This window comes from Centropristis striata, chromosome 4, assembly GCF_030273125.1.
Source record: "Centropristis striata isolate RG_2023a ecotype Rhode Island chromosome 4, C.striata_1.0, whole genome shotgun sequence".
Classification (NCBI taxonomy): Eukaryota; Metazoa; Chordata; class Actinopteri; order Perciformes; family Serranidae; genus Centropristis; species Centropristis striata.
Genome location: NC_081520.1, coordinates 1,572,852 through 1,595,348, shown reverse-complemented (window position 1 = coordinate 1,595,348; position 22,497 = coordinate 1,572,852). Strand labels below are relative to the sequence as shown.

Here is a 22,497-nt window from a genome sequence, read left to right as displayed (position 1 = left end):
TGTAAACAATTGTCTTGTAAATTAACAGTAGAATACTGGCAGCAGGGTTGCCAGTATTCTACTGTTAATTTTAAAGACACAAAATGACCAAAAAAAGACACAAAATGACTTACAAAGACATGAAAAGAATTCAAAAATGGACAAAATAGCCCAAGACTCCATAGAGTTAAGTTGTTAACCCATTTCTTGTTCCCTGAAAAAGGCCTACTTGTATAATTCTGAAATGTACATTATTTTTCAGTTTTGGTTAAGCTTACCTTTTTTTATTTACCTCTGGCAGTTCACCACTTACCTTTGGACCCTTTCAAGCTGTTCATTGGACTTGAACTGCTTGAATTTCAATAAAAAACTGGAAAAATTGGGGTGTTCTAAAACTTCTGACCGGTAGTGTATATATTCTAGTGCATTATTTCTCATAGGAAATCCTACTCAGGAGAGCAGCCTGTACTCTATAACTGTCTTTTAACAGCTTGAATTATAAACACAAGCAGCATGAAGAGATCTACTCACACACACACACACACACACACACACACACACACACACACACACATGTTCCTCCAGGTGCATCTCCTTGATCAGTCTCCTGGGAGGTGATAACTCTCCTCCTGCCTCAGATAGGAGAACAGCAGTCAGTATGTCAGACATGTTCTAAGCAGATCCAACAGCACCAGTCGTGATTGGTTGCCGCTTCGCTGTTTATGTGCTTGTGTGTGAGAGAGAGAGACATTTTCTTCATGTGTGTGTGTGTGTGATGGGGCAGATATCCCTCAGATACGGTGGAGGTTAAAGTGTGTTCGGAGCACCTTTCCCTTTCATGTTCCCTGCTGCCTTCCAGGCCTTTCTGTCCTCACAGTTCACAGCCAGGGCTTCATGGTCATGCTCTGGAGCTCTGCAGGTTTACCATGAGAAAGAAGAGGCTGCTGGACAGCTGAAACACAAGGTTAGGGTTTAAAAACTAAAAGCCTGGGCGAAAACACAGATGTATTCATTAGTTTTTTCAACTGCATGTAAATAAACACCATACATTATCTTTGAGGCGACGTGTTAGTGTTGTACTTGGCTGCTTGTTGAACGAAGGAAGCCAACAATCTACAAATAATGAGGTATGCAGAGTTTTTATGCTAGTTAAAACCAAATCAATCCCCCTGCAGGCTGTTGCATCAGCTGTGAGTAGTAGGTGTTCACACAGCTTAGTGTGAACACAGTGAGGGGGCTTAGATAGCTGGTTTCAAGGTCCAGTTAAAGGGAACTCCACTGATACACCTTAAAGTCACTTTACAGTTTGAAAATCACTAGTTACTCGTAGTATTGACACGTCGTTAATATTGTGAAATGGTCACAGTTTGTTAGGTTTAGACCCCGTTTACACGAGGACGGTCTGAACAGAAGACGTAAAAGTGGCGTCTCGTCTTCACTTTTTATTCCTCGTTTAGACGAGCGTTTTCGGGAGGAAATCTGCTGCATACGGTGACGCAAAAGTGTGTGAAATGTGATTGTATGCAGGCAGGCGGCATCACTTAAAGCCATAAGAGCATCTTTGGGCATGCAGAAGTTTTCACGCCACACATTTTCATCAGCTACTCCTTCCACAAAGTTCTCCTCCATCACTAGATCTCCCAGGTCTCGTTCACAGCCGTCTGGCTCCTCCCACCAATCGCTGCATCCAGAATGTGATGGAGGTAATTCCAGATCCTTCTCTGTTCACTAATACTATCTGTACATATCCTGGACATTTGGTGGAAAGACTCCTGTAAGTTTATTAGAGCTGCCAGAGCAGCTTGAAGGTCCCACCATGGAAATAATCCCACGTTTCTTTATTTCCTGTCCTGGAGCATGTATGTGACGTAAACACATACGTGACGTGAGCAGATCAGATCAGAGTTTTGTGTCTTGTCAGTGTAGACGACACGCTACGGAGGAGAGGATTACACTTTTACACTCTGGAGGGTGGTTTCAGATTTTTGCGTCTTTAAGCCCCAAAAACGCCGTCACCGTCTAAACGAAAGGCACTTCCGATAAAATATTTTGTCGTTTTTACCCGCGAGCGTCCTCGTGTAAACAGGGCCTCAGACAACAAAAACACGTTAAGTTAAAAGGGAAAAATAGCCTACATGTTTAGGCTTATAGCTCGCTGGACACAAGGTGCTTACGGTTGTTGTGTAGGTGATGTAGAACGTGACATAGCTACACACAGAAGTTAAATGACATACATAACTTCAAAAAGCAACGCTGACTCTGCTGGGCAATTGCTGGTTCACAGTCGCACATGAAACTTGTTTAGTGGTAATTTCTTTCAGGCGAGAGACGATTTCCACCAACTATGCTAAAGCACATACACACACACACACACACACACACACACATACACACACACACACACACACACACACACACACACAAAGACTCAGTCAGGGATTTCCCAGTCACACATATATGGATTGTTTGTGTTTGTATTGTTGTTATCACACTTCCATATGTGTCACTATTGCCAAAGGTAACACCATTACAGATAAACCCAAGACTGTGTGTGTGTGTGTGTGTGTGTGTGTGTGTGATGTCCTCCTGTGACCTCGTGTTCCTTCCTCGTTTCCTTTGTTCCTCTGCTTGCTCTCCCCTAAATTGTCTATTTAGGGAAATATATGACATTTTGCGAAAAGGAAAAATTACAAGTCTAATTTTGCAGACTCACTCTTTTCTTTTCCTGCAGAATGAGGTTAGACGAACGAGGTTGTGTGTGTGTGTGTGTGTGTGTGTGTGTGTACATGCATGCGTGTGTTAAGTAGAAGTCCAAAGAGAGTCTCCGTAGGGAAACTCTCTTCCTCTCATCACACCTCCTTGCCCACTTGCCTTCGATTTTTTTGGAGTGATATGAGAAAGATAGAGAGGCAAAATGAAATGGACTGCCAAGAGGAATCAGGAACACACTCTTAGAGCACCAGGGACTAAGTGCTGCGGGGAGCCAAGTGTGTGTGTGGGAGGAAAGAAGCATGTGTCAATGCTATAGAGGTGTTTAAGATGAAAAGGACGACTGACCAGATAAAAGTGTGCATTTGATTGGACATATACGAGTGATGAAAGGGTGTGGGGAAGAAACTGAAAGTAAAGATCAATAGAAAAAGACGAGCCTAGCCGACTTCATATATATAAGAACAGACGTGAGTACAAATTGTTCCCAAGGTCAGGCTGCTGTAGGTGTGATGTGTACCGGCGCTTCACACACACATACACACACACATCCCTTAAACCAGATTACTGTGCATAGTGCACCTCATGTTCCTTAAGACGGTGGCCTTCACTTCAAAAGCACCGCCGCTCTAAAAGGATTACACCGCGGATACTTTTATTTGCTCGATGTGTTTTCAACCTCCTGTTTCACAGCTGGCCCGAGGCGCCACGTAAACTGGCCAGAACAAAATTCTGCGGGGATCAAAAAGACCCCAGAAGTTGTCTCTTATACGCTGACTCCTTGTTCACACACACACACACACACATTCTTGTACTTCTATCTTTGTGAGGACCCTCATTGGAACAGTGAATTCCCTTGCAAGGTTATAATAGTTTTGGATTTTTCATTAGTTTTAGTTTTAATTTTGTTGTGGATTTTTGTTTTCAAATTCAGTTAGTTTTAGAGTTTTTAGAGTGAGTTTGCTAGTTTTAGTTTAGTTTTTTATTAGTTTTAGTTATTTGTAATGGGGTATTTGTAGGGTGGGAGATTAAAAGAGGAAATTTTGCCTTTATTTCCTTTGCCTTATCCATCTTCATTATGTATGAAGAAGTTGACAAAGACGAAAACAAAGGACATTTTCACTATAATTTTAGTTAGTTTTGTAACAACACAATACAGTTTCAGTTAATTATCATTATCATGTAACCTTTAACCCTTAAAACAAAGTCTGAAATCTCAAAAAAGCCTTTAAAGAAGTGAGGACTGGCCGAAATGTCCTGACTTTGCAAAAATTTCCTCACTTTGTTGGTTAAAAAAGTGTTCTGGTCCTCACTATGTAGGAAGTACAAGAACACACACACACACACACACACACACACACACACACACAGGCCTCACACTGTAGGCCACCTGCTCACAAGAGACTGTTACTGTGTCGAGAGAGGAGAAGTGGTTTTAGTCAGCAGGAGTCTTTCACTTGGCTGTTTTATATTCAGGATTTTATACATCTGAGGTTGAGCCCACTTAAATATGACCAAAGAAAAATGACACTTAAAAAAGTTAAACAGTGTAGTGCAGGGGTGGGCAATTAATTTTCCCAAAGGGCCACATGACCAATACCACGAAAGTTACGGGGGCCGGGCCAAAACTCTGAACTAAATTCTGCTCAATATTAATTTAACCGCTTTATGAAATACAGTAAATTATCTGGTTTTGAGCTGCTACTGATAAGAATAATTGCTAATGACCAAATTTCACAGCTTTCCCCGCATTTCTCAACAAAGAAATAAGAGTTAGCAGAACTATTGTCCCTTGTTGTGAACCCCAACTTAAAGATATAAGTAACAACAACTCACCAACTTGTTTTTGAGCAGACAACTGGCTTCCTTTGTTGTGCTAACTTACATTATTGCCCTAAATGTCAGTAATTTATATTTCCAAGTTTTATCAACTTAAATCACTGTTTTAGGCCAAAAAATACAAGCTGGCTTTTTTGCAGTGTACTGGGTTTCTATAAAAGGTTATTAGATCATTACTGCAGTGTTGAAATCACATACACTGCTACATGTAGCTGCATGCTAACATTAGGGAATATCATGTCAACTTGGTTGCAGTTTCAGGTCAGATTCATGCTGGAACATGTTCGATCATGTAGTCTTTCAGTTTCAAAGCTTCAATCGTGATTCTTCATGTCAGAAAGTTCTGCTGCTATAATCCATTGCAGTCATCCCCTTTATAGCTCCATAATCATCTCAGGGAATATAGTTACATGTCAGGAAAATCTGCAATCACAACCTGCTGTATCTGAAGTAACTCCACACTATATTTTGGAACACACTACAGGATGAAATGTGAAAGGTCCAGTTTTAATGTATTCCTTTAAACATTCACTGACTTTGCATTCACTGCAGCTCTGTAGGGGAAATGCATGGTTATGTGATGTTTAAACAGAAACTACAGTGGAATTGCACGTCTGGGAAAAAATGAAATAAAGTAAACAAAACATGGAATGAGTCAAGATTACATTTTACTTTTAATTATGATCACAGTTGTTTTTAACCTGCAAATTAATGCACAGTTGTTTGTCTGGTGGCTGATGGAGCTGTTTGTACTTTGCAAACAGCAGAAACACTTCACTGAACCACACGCAGCCTGACTTATCACTCTCACTTTATAAATCAAATCAACTTTAAGAATTCTTAACTATAAGAATGTGTCTGTGAGCCAATCAATGATTCACTGTGACACTGAGTAACCCTTTGGAGTTTGGGGCTGTTTTTTATATTTGAAAAATGTTTACCATGCTACGTTGGTATCATTTTTTCAACACAACCTACACAGTCGCTCATAAAGTTGGAATAAAATACATATTTTTTTTACCTCTTTCCATGAAATGATTGTGACAATGTGATTTATTATTGACAGATAAAGTGTATATCTTCTCAAAACTTTCTTAATCAATCTCTTGCAAACATATCACACAGAAATAGAAACCAAATAACAGAGGATTGTGTCTGAAAACAGATTATGACCTGATAATTATTTTTTTCACTTTGGCTCACTGGATCAACATTTTGAACCCCAAAAAACATAAAATCAGATTCTTTAAAAATGATGTGTTTTTTTTTTACTTTCAAAACACATTCATGCTCAATAAAGAATTTTAAATGTTGGTTGCAAATATAACATATAAGAGGTAAATTGATGATAACATCTAGTTCTATATTTTTTATTCTAAATATATTAACCTCCTGTGACCCTGCGTCACATTTCATTTTAGGTTTTCTGGACCTTGTATTTCATTCTGCTTAACTATAACTATGCACTCTAGAATAAGAACAACACATCAATCAGTGTAAAAATCAGATGGCAGCATCTTGGTAAAGTCAATTAACAGCTTTTACCCAGACAAAAGTGGACCAGGTACCAAAGCTGATCAGATTTTATGGCTAAAACGTGTTTATTTGTGCTTTAATAATGTTTGTAGTTTGATGTTCTGTGCAAGTTTGACTATTTTTAGCATTAGCAACAAGTTCCGACTCTGCTAATCAGGAAGTATTCATTTGAAAACGAATAGACTTTTACTGTCATTCTTCAAATGAGAGGGTGTAAATGTAAGGAAATAAAAAGTTTTATTCACTGGTGAATTCATTGCGTTATACAGTAAAATGAACCCATTATTTTTTTTTCAAAAACTAATTCCTGTTCAAAGACAATGCTTAGTTTTTGTATTTATCAGGTCCTACAAATCCAAAATATCTAGGAGAAACTAACAATACATACCAAACAAAAGCTTGGCTCTCAGGAGGTTAAGTTAATACCAAAATTAATTCATAAAGGCTGTTTCTGGACTCCCGCCCCATCCGTTATGGCTGACTTTCTTCCCCCATCATGTCATGTGGAAGTTGGAAGTTTGGTTGTAAATTGTTGGAAGTTGGAAATGAATGCCTGTTTTCCAGAGCAACTTCAGCACCATGGACAGCGCTGTAGATTTGTCATTACACTGATTTTCCAGAGCCATGGTCTGGCTGTGGATTCGGATAGAGGAAGAATGTGTCAGGCAGACTAAACCAGCTATTCTCAACCTTGGGGTCGGGACCCCAATTGGGGTCGCGAGATGATTTCTGGGGGTCGCCAAATCATTTTGGAAGTCAGCTCTGTCTCCACTGTGTTAAAGTGTTCATGTGTTTTAGTCTTTTTGGACACTTAATGTCTCTTTTTTGTGGTAATTTTGTGTTTCTTTTAGTCAATTTGTGTCTTTTTTTTGTCATTTTGTTGCTTTTTTGGTAATTTTGTGTCTTTCTTTGGTAATTTTGTGTCTTTTTTTAGTAATTTTGTGTCTTTTTAGGTCATTTTGTGTCTTTTTTTGGTCATTTTGTGTCTTTTTTGGTCATTTTGTGTCTTTTTTTGGTCATTTTGTTTCCTTTCCTCCCAGTGAGCGGGGGTCGCGGACAACATGCATGTTAAATTGGGGGTCGCGACTCAAAAAGGTTGAGACAAACAACAAAAATGGCTGCTACTGGGAGATGGAGAGGAGGGCTGACAGGTTAACAAAGGCGAAGGTGTCACGACTCAAATTGCCTACTGATCCAAAAGTGTTCCTTTTAAGGAAATGGGGAAAAAAGACTAATTTAGTGGGAGAAAAAGAGAGAGATAGAGGTTAAAGGGTGAAAAAGTAGCATTAATTGTAAATTGAAACAGCATAGTATTGCGATATTTTGCATGGCATATTATATCGATTCATGGCCGCCAAGTATTGATATTTAGGGTATTTTCGCCGGGTTTTTTTTCCCCCTGGAGGTAGTATCATGATCACTTTGGAGGTTGGAAGTTTGGTTGTAAATTGTTGGAAGTTGTAAATGAATGGCTGTTTTCCACAGCAGAAAAGCGTAATCCTGGCTCCAAGTTAAGGAACAGGGAAGTCAAAGTGAAACTTTTCCTAGCAGCTGTGTTCAATGTGATGCTGAAGGAGGGAATATACTGTATCACTCCCAATGTTCACTGATATTTGTTATAATAAAGCTTGGTGTACTGTCAAAGTCCTGAATAGAGTTAAGATATACTGTACCAAATAGTTCTAAATATCTGTATTGTGAAATAAATATATTGATGGTAGGCATATCTGTCTATGAGCTCCCAGTGAGAGATAGAGAGAGAGAGAGAGAGAGAGAGAGAGAGAGAGAGAGATCGCTGTAAATGCCATTTCTCAAATTGCACATACAATAATGGAGCAGGTTAATGGCTCTCAAATGACGCACAGAGGGAACATTCGTGGCTTTGAAGCCATTTTATAAAGAGGGGTCATTATAGACGGGGGTAATGGTACCAAGGGTGCTTTTTCAGATCCTATACATCCACTCCTGGTCAGCAGGATGGATGCTTTTAGTTGTTCCGTAGATTTTTTTTTCCTGTGCATAACACTCCTACATATCCCTCTCTCTCTTTTTGTTTTTTTCGCTCTTCCCCAAGGGCACTGGGGGGTGCAGTAGCAGAGCAGCAGAGCGACTGTGCAGTCAGCCTTTTCCCTATCTCTGCAGGTTAATAAGTCCCCATCTGAAAGTAGAGCAACACATACAGTAACACGGCTGCAAACTCTGACTATTTGTATCCCGCTTCCCTCCATTCTCCTCTCTCCTCGTCTCATGGCTCCTCTTTAGCTCGTGGTTTCTGACTCCAGCGGGGGGTTTTGCACTTCAGGCGAGGTGGATGGAAAACAAGCTGCTGATAAAAGCCTGACCTTTGCCAGGGCTCTATCAATTTGCTGCAGGGACAATGTTAAGGGGTAGAAAGGAGAGAAATGTCAAAACAAAAAATGCCATTGTTCACTGAGGTGCAAATAAAGCTGGACTTTGATATGTGTGGCAGCACTTGCCTCCTCTCTGTGTTGTCTTTCTATCTGTGTGCTGCAGGACTATAAACACACCTTCATCATTTTTTCCTTGTCTACAAACCTTCAGCTCCTGTTTGAGCTTCTGTTTACCGCCGTCGGAGCGCTCGCCGGACGGGTTTATGCAGGGCGGTGTCTGCTCTCACAGGCTGCAACACTGCTCTGCTCTCCAGCCAGCCACTGAACCTCACACACACACACACACACACACACACACACCACCACCACCAGGCACCATGCACTGGGATCATGGCCAGAATACACAACCTGCTGTGGGCAACTAAACCAACGCTCACACGATTATAGTCATGTGCAGGCTTACATACCAGGTTTTACACACCTACACACACACACACACACATTCTTGTACTTCTATCTATGTGAGGGCCCTCATTGGAATAGTAATTTTTTCATTAGTTTTAGTTTTAATTTTGTTGTGAATTTTTGTTTTCCAATTTTTAGAGTGAGTTTGCTAGTTTTAGTTTAGTATGTATTTATTTTAAATGCTTTAGATAGATAGATAGATAGATAGATAGATAGATAGATAGATAGATAGATAGATAGATAGATAGATAGATAGATTGATTACTTTATTCATCCCCGAATTCGGTTGTCACAGCAGTCCGGTATTCAATTAATTATCATTATCATGTAACCTTTAACCCTTAAAACAAAGTCTGAAATCTCAAAAAAGCCTTTAAAGAAGTGAGGACCGGCCGAAATGTCCTCACTTTGCAAAAATGTCCTCACTCTGTTGGTTAAAAACGTGTTCTGGTCCTCACTATGTAGGAAGTACAAGAACACACACACACACACACACACATACACACACACATTCTTGTACTTCTATCTTTGTGAGGGCCCTCATTGGAATAGTGAATTTTTCAATTTTTTTCCGATTTTTAGAGTGAGTTTGCTAGTTTTAGTTTAGTATGTATTTATTTTAAATGCTTTAGTTTAGTTTTTATGATGTTTTTTTTTAAGGGGGATATTTGTTGGGTGGGAGATTAAAAGAGGTCACAGTAAATTTTGCCTTCATTTCCTTTGTCTGATCCATCTTCATTATATGTGAAAAAAGTTGACAAAGACGAAAACGAAGGACATTTTCACTATAATTTTAGTTAGTTTTGTAACCACACAATACAGTTTCAGTTAATTATCATTATCATGTAACCTTTAACCCTTAAAACAAAGTCTGAAATCTCAAAAAAGCCTTTAAAGAAGTGAGGACCGGCCGAAATGTCCTCACTTTGCAAAAATGTCCTCACTCTGTTGGTTAAAAACGTGTTCTGGTCCTCACTATGTAGGAAATACAAGAACACACACACACACACACACACACACACACACACACACACAGACCTAGGGCAACACAGTGCAGCCTCTGAATTGTTCGGTTTTTCCTCTCTCAACAAACCCCCCAAAAAGGCGCGGTGTGATCCTGCTTTATCTCACCCTGCCCCGGGCGAGGAGCACCTCATAATCTCAAGAAACTAAATCCAAACATAACAGCCACAAAGGGCCAAACAGGGGCCAACAGGTGAATTCGTACCAGGCCAAGTCATGATTTCCAATTACATCCCAGAGGACACAAAGTGTGTTTTTTTTTCCCTTGATGGCTTGAAAGTTTATTTCTCAGTACATGTCCTCCAGACTGTGTTCTGAGCTGAGACGGCAGCAGAAGGAGCGGAGTAAAGCCCAGCAGAGGTCGGGAGGGCCGGCCTCGCTGTGACCAGGTGTTCTGGCAGGTTCTGTTGCTGTACAGTATGCTCTGACTGAATAATGAACCCGCTTGTATTCAACCCGAGCACCAAAAGCCCTTTTCATATTTATTTGTTGAGCTTGGCAGCTGTTGTGGTTTGATCCTCTCTTTGGTTCCCTTGTTGTGTTTAACATTGCAAACACTGATGTGCTGAGATTCACTTCTCATCTGTTTTAAACACACTGCTTTAGTCAGATCATTTCAAATTCCAACCTTTTTTGTTATTATGGGATCCACCAATTCAAATCACATAACCTAACGTTGCTGTTCTTTTTAGTTTAGTGTCCCTCACTGAATTCAATACAGGAGCATCTCAATACATTAGAATATGATGGAAAAGTCCATTTCCAGTAGTTCAAGTCAAATGTAATTGACTTGTAAACTGTAATTTCCCAGCTTGGGATAAATAAAGTCTATCTATCTATCTATCTATCCATCTATCCATCTGTCTATCTGTCTATCTGTCTATCTATCTATCTATCTATCTATCTATCTATCTATCCATCATCTATCTATCTATCTATCTATCTATGTATCTATCTATCTATCCATCTATCCATCTATCCATCTATCCATCTATCCATCTGTCTATCTATCTATCTATCTATCTATCTATCTATCTATCTATCTATCTATCTATCTATCTATCCATCATCTATCTATCTATCTATCTATCTATCTATCTATCTATCTATCTATCTATCTATCTATCTATCTATCTATCCATCATGTATCTATCTATCTATCTATCTATCTATCTATCTATCTATCCATCTATCCATCTATCCATCTATCCATCTATCCATCTATCCATCTATCCATCTATCCATCTATCCATCCATCCATCCATCCATCTATCAAATAGCCCCAACCAAGTATTGAGTCATATAGAAGGACATACTCTTCAGAGGCCAACATTTCCATATTAAAAATACTTTTTAAAATTGATCTTTTGTAATATTCACATTTTTTGAGACACTGAATTATAGGCCTTCATTAAATGTAAGCTATAGTCATTACAATTAGAATAAATTAAATAAATTATGACAGATATTAATGTTAGTTTACATATAAGATTAAGTTTAATATACCATTAACAAACAATTACATTATAATAATAGTTTATTAATAGTTTTGGTTGCACTCATTCTAACATTTGTAACACAATATTAAGTATGTTAATGATTTTTTTTTCTCAAGTATGAAATGATTCATATACCTTGCGGGAAATTGGTAAAAAACATTTCACGATTAAATATGTATAGCACTTTGTAAATGGTTAATAATAGGTTTATAAACCATACATAAACATGACTTAGTTGGTTATTGTAAAGTGTTACCAAAAAAAGACAGATATACAATTTTCATGTAAAATTAATGGACAAATACCATACTTTTTTGCTGAAATTTACATTTAAATTACATTAGAAAACGCACTAAACTCACTAAACTGATTTTTAGGTAGCCTCGCTCCCAGTGTGTGAATGGGTGAATAACCATCTGTAGTGTTAAGGCGCTTTGAATGGTCATTATAACTATAAAAGCACTATGAAATCCATTTACAATTTACAATTTTAAAGCTTGACCCATACTAGAGGCTGGAAGTCACCACTCCTTTCTTTAATTTCTCTCTTCTCAGTCTTTTCTGGAGTTCGGCTTTAATATCCTCTATAAAGATTATCTTCACCTCAGCCAATATATTTTATTAATTAGCAGTCAAATTACAAGTTTCATGCACTGTGCTATGTGGGTTTTATTAGCTCTCAGACTACACGTGTTACCCTTTAGTCGACTGATCTCGAGTCAGAATCAGTGTTCAGGAACCTGAGGACTCAATGTATCTAGACGGGAGATCTACTTAGAAGCTTTTATATTTAATAAAGTCCTCTCGTGGCAGATGGGTCCTGTCAGCCGGCTCTGTGAAGCACAAAGCCGGTGCAGTGAGAGCAAAGAAGATTAAAGTTCGCAAAGATCTCCGAGGTTCAAAGAAGACACGGATCACTGTAACGAGTTGAGGGGAGAGAGAGAAGATGGGAGACGGTCCCCGCTATGCAGGCGGACCTCGGATGTTTCACAATAATTCTCAGTGACCCGTTGATGGGCATCTCTGAGCCTCTCTCAGCTGGCGAGAGCTCCCAGCTCGCCGTGTCCCTGTAATTGCCTGTTGGTCGCAGTAATGGCTAACTGTCTCTGCTACGTTTACTTTTCATTATGCTGATGTATTCATCTCAGCCCCTTTTGTTGACCTTATCAATCAGAGTTTAATTTCCTACAGAGTTCTTTTTAATTACAACTGTTTCTCTTCTGTCCCCCCCGGGGGGGTGTGTGTGTTCAGATTGCAGCAACGGCACGTTTAAAAGGTGGCGCCCGCCAGCACGGTGACGGTGGCGCGCTGGTCAGAGATTAATCAGCCGTTATAGCGTCTAAGAGCCTCAAGTCAAATCCACAATTCTCGGCTTAATTGGCGGTGAAATGGCGGCGGGAGATAGTCCCGCTGACCGGCAGCGAGCAGCAAAGTTCACCTCTCAGCTGTCACACAACCTCGTTTTATTAGCCTGTCCAGGTTTGATAAGTGGATCACTCAGCCCCTTTAATGAAATTAATTTTTATAGAACAAAATAATAATTCCGGGGCCTTTAACTCCACTCATTTGTAAAAAGACAAAATTACAAGCAAGGAGGCTCCTATTAAATTGCTTAAATTATTTAGTTACTACAAATATAGAACAGCTGAAGGCAGTAAAAGGTGGAACGACTTGCTTTTGATTAAAAGAAACGGAGAAAATGAAGGTTAAAATGAGGTTGCAGGCTTTCTGAGAAATATTATACAAAGTAAAAGGATTCGGTCTGCCTTGAAGCCAGTTAACAGAAATCACCCCACTGCTTCCCCCTGTGTGACACGGTGGCGAAAGGTCATGGTATTTGAATCCCGACTCAGGTTTGAATAAGCAAACACAACAATCTAGTACGAGCAGTTTCCTCTGCTTGTTAACACATGAAACAGAAAACGGTGCGTTTGATTCCTGTTCTGTCCGGGAGATGTAAAGGACCTTGCATCTCGGATTTGTCATGTTCAGCCAAACAGCCACAAGGTTTCATAAGAAGCTGGCAAATCGACTTTGCTCCATTCACAAACAGAGGTTATTGCATGCCATTTACTGAGTGCTTTTAGTAGCCAATGAGGGTGTTTGCTTTTAAAATTGGGGTCACTTGGAGAGCAGCTCAGGCATTTTCCCTTCCCAGGTGTGTGTGTGTGTGTGTGTGTGTGTGTGTGTGTTTGCTGCTTTTTTCTTTAAGCACACATTCTATTAGAGGCTGTCTGAAGCCTAAAGCACCTACATAGTTCAGTCAAAATGCCAAAAGGACACATTTTCTCATGTCATTAGCGCACAAAAGCTTGAATTTAGCCCAGAGAGGAACTCCACCTGCAGAGTGAATGCAGACAAATTTTGCAGTGCGGGGTGTCATGTTCCCTTCATATTGATTTGGGGATTAACCGTGTTTAGTTCTGATTCAAGTTGCCATGGAGGAGTATGTAGCTAATCACTTAGTGTCGAGGCATTAGCGCTTGCAGCCGCGGGTTCGATCGCGGTAAGCGGCTGCAATGTTTCCCCTGGGAGTCTGTGCAACTGATGGTCTGGCTGCTTCATTTCTCCACCCTGCCCTCCCTCCGCCCTCCCCCTCCACCCCTCTCCAACCTCTGATAGTCTGAGAGTGGAGCGCATCCATCCGTTTTGTGTTAATGACTCAGGGGCATGTCTCAAGCTGCCAATACATGAACCCCATTCTGTTACGGCAGTATTTCCCACCAGTGATCAGATGTGCTGCAGATGTGGGTGGGGTTGACACGTAGGTGGCACCCCATCAAGACACCGCTGTGATTGCTGGAGGTGGACGCGCCTTTAATGCCTTCATCACTCCTGGTGAAAAACCATTCCAGCCCCCACACACACACACACACAGAGACAGCAGCGAGGCTCTGAGACATCATTAACCCGCAGCGGCAGAGCAGCTCGGCCAGCTGATGGAGCGATCCACTCCACCCTGTGTACTGTGGAATCACAAAGGTCACAACCATGGAGATCAGATTCTGCTGTCTGCCCAATGGTGGACTACCAATGGTTGGATGGCATCCTTGGTACCTGGTCTCACAGGAATCCGTGAATTAGCCACAGATTTGCTTAATTCAAAATCCGTGGAATAGCCACGGAATCACTCAAATTTCCGTGAAACTGACACGGATTTTGCAACAATGCAAGTTAATGACATCATATCCCGTGGCTATTCCATGGATATTTGTTCCTATTGGTTTGTTCCAAGTCACGTGACTTTCAAGGTCCCGGCGGTCAGAACAAAAAACATGGCGGACAGTTCTCTCATTTTTAGTGAAAAAAATCAATATTTTGACTTAGTTTCTGCATAAAAATGGATTTTGATCACATTTCTAGCAAGAAATATATGTTTTATTTTCTAAATATTCACTCAGTGAATGTACATAATCACTTTGTATGTTGGAATAGCCACGGGATATGACAATGCAAGTCATTAACTTGCATTGTAGCAAAATCCGTGTCAGTTTCACGGAAATTTGAGTGATTCCGTGGCTATTCCACGGATTTTGAATTAAGCAAATCTGTGGCTATTTCACAGATTCCTGTGAGACCAGGTTGCATCCTTGGTACCTTGTGGGCAAGATTCAATTTGGATACATTTGGCATGGGTTAGGGTTAGGATTGTCTTTATGTGAGTATGAATCTAAAAGCTGTGAGTGCAATGTCTTGTGAATACAACTCTAGTTTCTACGACTATGAAGTCTTCACTGTGAACATGAATTCAAGTTTGTGGGTACGAGTAGAAAATTGTTGAAATGACGTCACATAGGTCACAGGGGAAAATAATCAAACCACGATTTCACTTAACTATAGTAAAATTGCTTGTTTGCTCAAGTGCTAATGCTAATGTTTGTTGGCTTTTACGGTGGACTCACAAGGTCACCAAGGAATGTCTTATTTTTATGTTCATGTAGCTACGATTTTAAATAAATCTTGTGAACTATCAGTTAAAGAGTCGAGTCTTTGCAGGTGGGTACGTAAACCACCTTCAAAATAAAAGCACTGCGGTTGTATTGATTTCTAATTTCTGGGTAATCCCAATGCCCAGGTCTGCCTTATACACTCTCACACACTTTCAGCATTTAAATAGGTGTAGCTTAGTTGAGGGGAATGGGGAAAGTGTTTGGTACACGGATATCACACATGGCCCTCAGTGTGTCTGACACTTCCTGTATGACAGGAGAGAGCCTCCGTTTTCTCTGCTGTATCGTAGCGTTGCAGCTGGATCACTTTGTGCTCATTGTACAAAAGAAAATTTGGGCATTGCTGATAACGGAGCATTTAGGTCAGCCTGGCACTGCTAAGTAGTCACGGTGAGCGGCACATACGGCGACATCAAGGATTTAAAGGTCAATAGGGCTCCTAAGCTGTAAGAGGAGTGAATATGAAGCCTCTTCTTGTTCTCCTGACTCCTCATTAGCTGTCACGCATTGTGCTCAAACAGTGTTAGAGCCTGTATTACACATTTATTGGGGTTATGCACTTGTTCCAAGCTGGAGGAAGTTATTTTTTCAAATGTTCTCAGTTTTGCCTATGATAACACAGACATTTGTAGACATTTAACGATATGATTCCAGAGCCAGATCTGACATAAATACCATTATGCTAATTAGTCTGTACCTGCATCACACATTCCACAAAATACAGGTTTGTCTCTTTTTGCTTTAGCTTTAGCAGTGACAAGGATGACCCATACAAATCATGTTTCTCTTTGAAATTCCTGCACAGCAGCGTCAGCTCCCACAAAGACATGGTTCGGCATTTAAAGTTAAAATCCAGTATCATTTTACCCCTCACCGTTGAAGCAAACTCATGCATATTTATCACATCCTAATAGACTAATGTGTTCCTGTCTCTCTGCCCCTGTAAATGATCTCCTCTGACTGTATCGGGCCCGTTAGCCATGCTTTCTGGGCTGACACTCATGAATATGCATCCCTGTGGTGTAAGTGTGTTTTCCCCAGGTCTCATTAGCTTCTCGCGGCTACACAGAGTCCTCAAAAACATAATTATACACAACTTGTGCTAAAAAATCAATCAAGGTTGGTCCTTTATCGTGTCTCTTACAAAGGATTTTTACAGTGTTTTCTGTCTGTCTGCCAAAAGTTTGTTTTTTATCCAATGAAAAATAAATGTTATTTAGTCCCATAGAAACCTGGCAGTGGAGCACAATGTTGTTGTTTGACATAACTTCAGATGACACTGAACTCATAAAAAAATGTCTGTCCTCAGGCATTTATTAGTTTCAGGAAAAATAATATTCCTCCAAACTTTAACCAAGCAAAGATATTTAGGCTGTTCCATGTGATCTTCTTAACTAATGTAATAACTAATGTCATATTTTTCACTTCCAGTCCTACAGCCTCCCATAACACTGTTAGGAGCCCTGTTGGGAGGCCTGCCTCCCATTTTGAAAACCTTTGTTTTAAACCATTTATCTATAACTTCCACCACACTATTTGGCTTCAAAGTAGTTTTCAGATACTTTTACTAGCATAGCATGGCCTGAATGTGTGTTGGTGGGAGGTGCGTGCACTGCAAAAAAAGAAAAGTTGGGTGAACTCAAAATTTCAAGGCAACAAACTTCGATAAAATTTTAAGTTGGACACTTAAACTAAATATTTTAAGTTTTGTTTTTGAGTTTGTTCAACTCTGAATTCAGATTGTTGTCAACTCAACTGTAAGTTGTACTAATTTATAATTTTACATTGTAATAACTTTTAATCCTTACTTCTGCTAACTTCTGCAATGTGCTGAATTGGCACGATTGTAACGCTGCTATGAAATGTCAGCTAATGTTGCGACCACAATTTTGAGTTAGCATTGATATGCTAATGACTACTCTTGTAGCTGTTACAAGCAGTGCCACTAGCATCAGTTAGCCGCTAGCTTTCGCTAATGACCGAATTTCCCAACAAAGAAATAAGAGTTATCAGAACTATTGTCCCTTGTTGTGAACCCCAACTTAAAGATATAAGTAACAACAACTCACCAACTTGTTTTTGAGCAGACAACTGGCTTCCTTTGTTGTGCTAACTTACATTATTGCCCTAAATGTCAATAATTTATATTTCCAAGTTTTACCAAATTAAATCACTGTTTTAGGCCAAAAAACACAAGTTGGCTTTTTTGCAGTGTGGATGCAGTCAGCCTGCTGCAGCCTGGTAACTTTGCAGCTTTATTTCAACAACTTCCCGACACGATATCCTGATACACATGGTGCCTATAGACTCCTTACATCTTATAGTTTCATATGATACCAGTATATTCCTAAAAGTGACACTACGTGTCACGAGTGACGGCGATCAATCTGAATATTGATACTTGGTAGCCATGAATCAAAATGAATATTGCTACACAAAATATTGTGATTCTATGCAGTATCGATTTTTCCTCCACCTCTAATGGATGCAGTGCTGTTCGACCAGATTTGAAGTGCTGTGAGAACATATTGTCAAATGGAAAGTAGACATTTTGGCCTTTATAAGTGGCTTTTACTGACATTCAGTAATAAGTTGTGTGCAATGATTGCTTGATTAGCACTTGGACTCCACTTCTTTTCTTGCACTGAATAGAGAGTAATTATTGTGTTTGCACTTTATTCCCATTAAACCATGTAATGTGTTTTTTTTAAGCATTAGTTATCAAGGAGCCTTAAATTACAGCCTGGCTTTGTGTAATTTTTCAACTTGAAGTCAAAGCAGACCAAATGTAATTCCAGCTGGAAAGCACTACTCCAGAGTTTGGGTTGTTTTCTTCAACTCCGTCTTTTCTTCTTCTTTTGACCGCTCGATGGTTCACACATGGCAAGTGTGTCGGCACGGTGCCGCACACAGCCCAGGGGGCCGTTACTCAATTATGGCCCTTAATCAGGCCCTCAGCTCATGAACTTTGTTTTGTCTTGGCCTTGGATACAGTTTTCTGCTGGCAGCACAGCGGTGGTCATTGATCAAGCATGGCACTGTGCTTTCAGACCTGCAGGGAATGTTTGAAGAAAGAAAAGAACAAAGGAGAGAGGAGAGGTTGTGGGCGAGATTAGCAAAATGAGAATGTCTTGTAGGAGCTGGAGGAGCTTTGCCAAGAACAGAATAAAAAGTGCATGTGTTGTGACTGTGGAGCACTGTGTTTGTCTGTGTGTAGAGTTTGTTTATCTGTGGACAGTTTCCCAGGTGAAATAGATATATCTATCTATCTATCTATCTATCTATCTATCTATCTATCTATCTATCTATCTATCTATCTATCTATCTATCTATCTATCTATCTATCTATCTATCTATCTATCTATCTATCTATCTATCTATCTATCTATCTAAATTAAACTGAAGATGTACACTACTGGTCAAAAGTTTTAGAACACACCAACTTTTCCAGAATTTAATTGAAAATTATGCAGTTTAATGTCTCAGTGTACTCTGAAATGAATGCACTTTTGCAACATTTAAAATTCTTTATTGAGCATGATAGTGTTTTGAAAGTAAAAAAAAAGATTCAAAATCACATTTTATGTTGGACTAAAGGACTAAAAAAAAGACACAAAATGACCAAAAAAAGACACAAAATGACAAAAAAAGTAACCAAAAGACACAAAATGACAATAAAAAGACACAAAATGACCAAAAAAAGACGCAAAATGACAAAAAAGGACACAAAATGACCAAAAAAGACACAAAATGACCAAAAAAAGACACAAAATGACCAAAAAAAGACACAAAATGACTTACAAAGACATGAAAAGAATTAAAAAATGGACAAAATAGCCCAAGACTCCATAGAGTTAAGTTGTTAACCCATTTCTTGTTCCCTGAAAAAGGCCTACTTGTATAATTCTGAAATGTACATTATTTTTCAGTTTTGGTTCAGCTTACCTTTTTTTATTTACCTCTGGCAGTTCACCACTTACCTTTGGACCCTTTCAAGCTGTTCATTTGACTTGAACTGCTTGAATTTCAATAAAAAACTGGAAAAAATGGGGTGTTCTAAAACTTTTGACCGGTAGTGTATATTAAAACTTTCTAAGAACAGAATAAAAAGTGCATGTGTTGTGACTGGGGTGCACTGTTGTCTGTGTGTAGTGTTTGTTTATCTGTGGATAGTTTCCCAGGTGAAATGAAACCGAAGATGTATATCTCAGCATGTTAAGACTGACAGTTGTGGTCGTGTTGAACTGACATTTTGACTTCTTGTCTTCACAGTGAATAAACACAAGCCGTGGATTGAGACATCGTACCATGGGGTGATCACTGAAAACACCGACGTGGTCCTGCTGGATCCTCCTCTGGTGGCCCTGGACAAAGACGCCCCCATCCCCTACGCAGGTACGGCACATTTTAAACTCCCGGCTGCCAACAGGAGGGTGATCATAGCAACGGGGACAGAAACAGGCTAACTCAGCCAGCGATGACTCAGGTGTTAATCCGCACAGGGAAGCATAGCTGCAGGATATACTTACACTCAGGATATAAACCATATAAAGCTGTCATGTGGTATCACTGTGAAGAGGTTTTAAATTGGCTCCATGTACTATAACTGCTGCATCACAGCTTTTTTTTTTTTCTTAGTGTTAACCATGCTCTGTGGAGCATCCATTTAATCCAATAATTCCCAGTGAGCACACATCACATACAAGACTCATATTTCACATTTATTTAGAGTGGAAAGTGGCCTAAATAATCCCCGCGGTGGCTGAGGACAGTGCAAAAAAAAAAAAAGAAGAGTCCAACCGGATTAGATTCTTCCCACTTTGTGACCATTCCAGCTGGTCTAATGGGTGCCAGCTCTTGTGGGAGGACGCTAGCTGCAGGCTGTTGGCGCGCCCAGCGAGCGCCGATCCCTCGCCAGGGTGCTAATGTGGCCAAGGCCTTAGCATGGGGCTGCTGCACGGGGCTGGAGCCCACTCACCAAGGCCCTCCAGCTTGGCCGGATGGATGGATGAAGAGGAAGTGTGTATGTGTGTGTGCAATTGTGCAATGTGTGCATGCTTACTAAAACATTTCCCCATTGTTTGCTACTGTGTGTGTGTGTGTGGTGGCATGGCCTGAGGGGGCTCAGTGTAATGGCCACCCTACAGGGAGAAAGAGAGGAAATGATGAGACAGTAGGGAGGGGGAGCTGGCTGACCAGCATATGTCCTCTGGCTCTCCATAGACTGACAGCTACACACTGACAAACTACACACACCTTCACACACACACACACACTCAGCATGCTGAGCGCATGGGTATTCCTGGATTTCATAAGTGAGGGTACTGAGAGAGATTTCTCACTAAATTATTAAAAAACAAGAACATTAACATCACCAGTCAGTCTTACAGCAGCCGGCTATTTCTGTCACTTCTCATGTCTCTCTTGTTTGCTCTCATCACCACTTTACACACAGTTTTTTGGTTTTCATCTCCACATATGTGCACTTATGAATAGAATAGAATAGAATTGAATAGCCTTTATTGTCATTGTATATATACACAACAAAATTGGAGTGCAACTCCCATTGGTGCAAAATAAGAAACTCAAAATATATATATATATACATACACAGAAAAAAATAAAATAAAATAAAAATAGAATAAATGAATAAATAAAACAAAATAGACTTTTTACAAGCTTTTATGCGCTTCCAAAACTGACAAGCTGGTCATTTTGAATAATGGTTTGATTGTTTATCATCCTAGCTACCTAGCACTAGCTTTAATAATAATAATAATCAGTAGTGGAAAAAGTATTCAGATCCTTTACTTCAGTAAAAGTACTAATACCACACTGTGAAATTACTCCACTACAAGTAAAAGTCCTGCATTCAAAACTTACTGAAGTAAAAGTACAAGTATCAGAATCAAAATGTACTTAAAGTATCAAAAGTAAAAGTACTCTTAATGCAGAATGGACCCACTCAGATTGTTTTATATATTCTAAATATATTAATAGATTATTATTATTATTATTATTATTATTATTATTATTAATAATATTAACATTTTAACTACATTATATACTGTTATGAGTTTTAATATAAATAAAATGGGTAATCATTTTAAATGTATCATGTTTTTCATGTTAAATCTCTTAATGTAGTAGAGTAAAAAGTACAAGATTTACTTTAAAATATAGTGTCGTAGAAGTACAAAGTTACACAAAATTGAAATACTCAAGTAAAGTACTTAAGTACGGTCAAAACCGTACTTAAGTACAGTACTTGAGTAAATGTACTTAGTTACTTTCCACCACTGATAATAATATGACTTAAATCTATATGTCGCCTTGCAAGAAACCCAACGAGGCTTTAAATCACCATACATCAATATTTTTTCTGTTTTATTTTTTTGTTTTTTTTTCATAAATCTCTTAAAAGACTTCAGATGTGTTCAAAACTACCAAACATTCAATCCATTTCAGAATTTTAACCCCTTTATATGCCAATTTATATATTTGAATTACTCCATAATTTCTTCCGCCCACACAAACACAAAAAATGAATTATTTTACAAATAATAAATAGTAGGGAGCTGGAGCTTTGGTGGTGTTTAAAGTCTTGGATGTGTCAAAGATTAGCAACAAAATTGATTTGATTGCATTGGTATTTTTTATTTAGTGCCAGATAATACCACTGGTGACCTTCGTGGACAAGATTGCAAAATTTCATGCATCAATCTGTAAAAAAAAAACAAATAGGAAATGCACAGAAATGCACAAACAGGGCAAAAGGGTTAAAATATCATATCATATCATAATAAATAATGTATATATTCTCTTGTATGCATTTAATATTGTAAGATGTCCAGGGCATATTAACCTGCAAAATGGGAAAATTACTGTTTATGATAATAACTTATGATGTGACATAAACCGTGTAGTGGTGTATGTGATGAATGCGGCGGTCAGACATAGAAAATATCAAAACAAACTTTTAGCAGAAGTCACAGGCTGCAGTCTAACAGTTATAAATAAATAAGAGCAGCTATCTGCGTTCCTGATAATTCCACACTGTAAAAAAAATATGTTTAATTTACGGTAAAATACCGGCAGCTGTGGTTGCCAGAACTTCACCGTAAAAAATTACAGTGAGTGGATTTT

General features: G+C 39.2%; 1 protein-coding gene across 1 annotated transcript in view; it reads left to right on the top strand.

Moving 5' to 3' along the window:
* The window catches only part of LOC131970615 (calsyntenin-2-like), a 444,672-nt gene that overhangs the window by 147,525 nt on the left and 274,650 nt on the right, over window positions 1-22,497 (top strand). Inside the window, exon 2 of the mRNA XM_059332049.1 lies at window positions 19,624-19,746. Coding sequence (XP_059188032.1) covers window positions 19,624-19,746 — 123 coding nt within the window. The remainder of the gene's footprint in view (window positions 1-19,623; window positions 19,747-22,497) is intronic.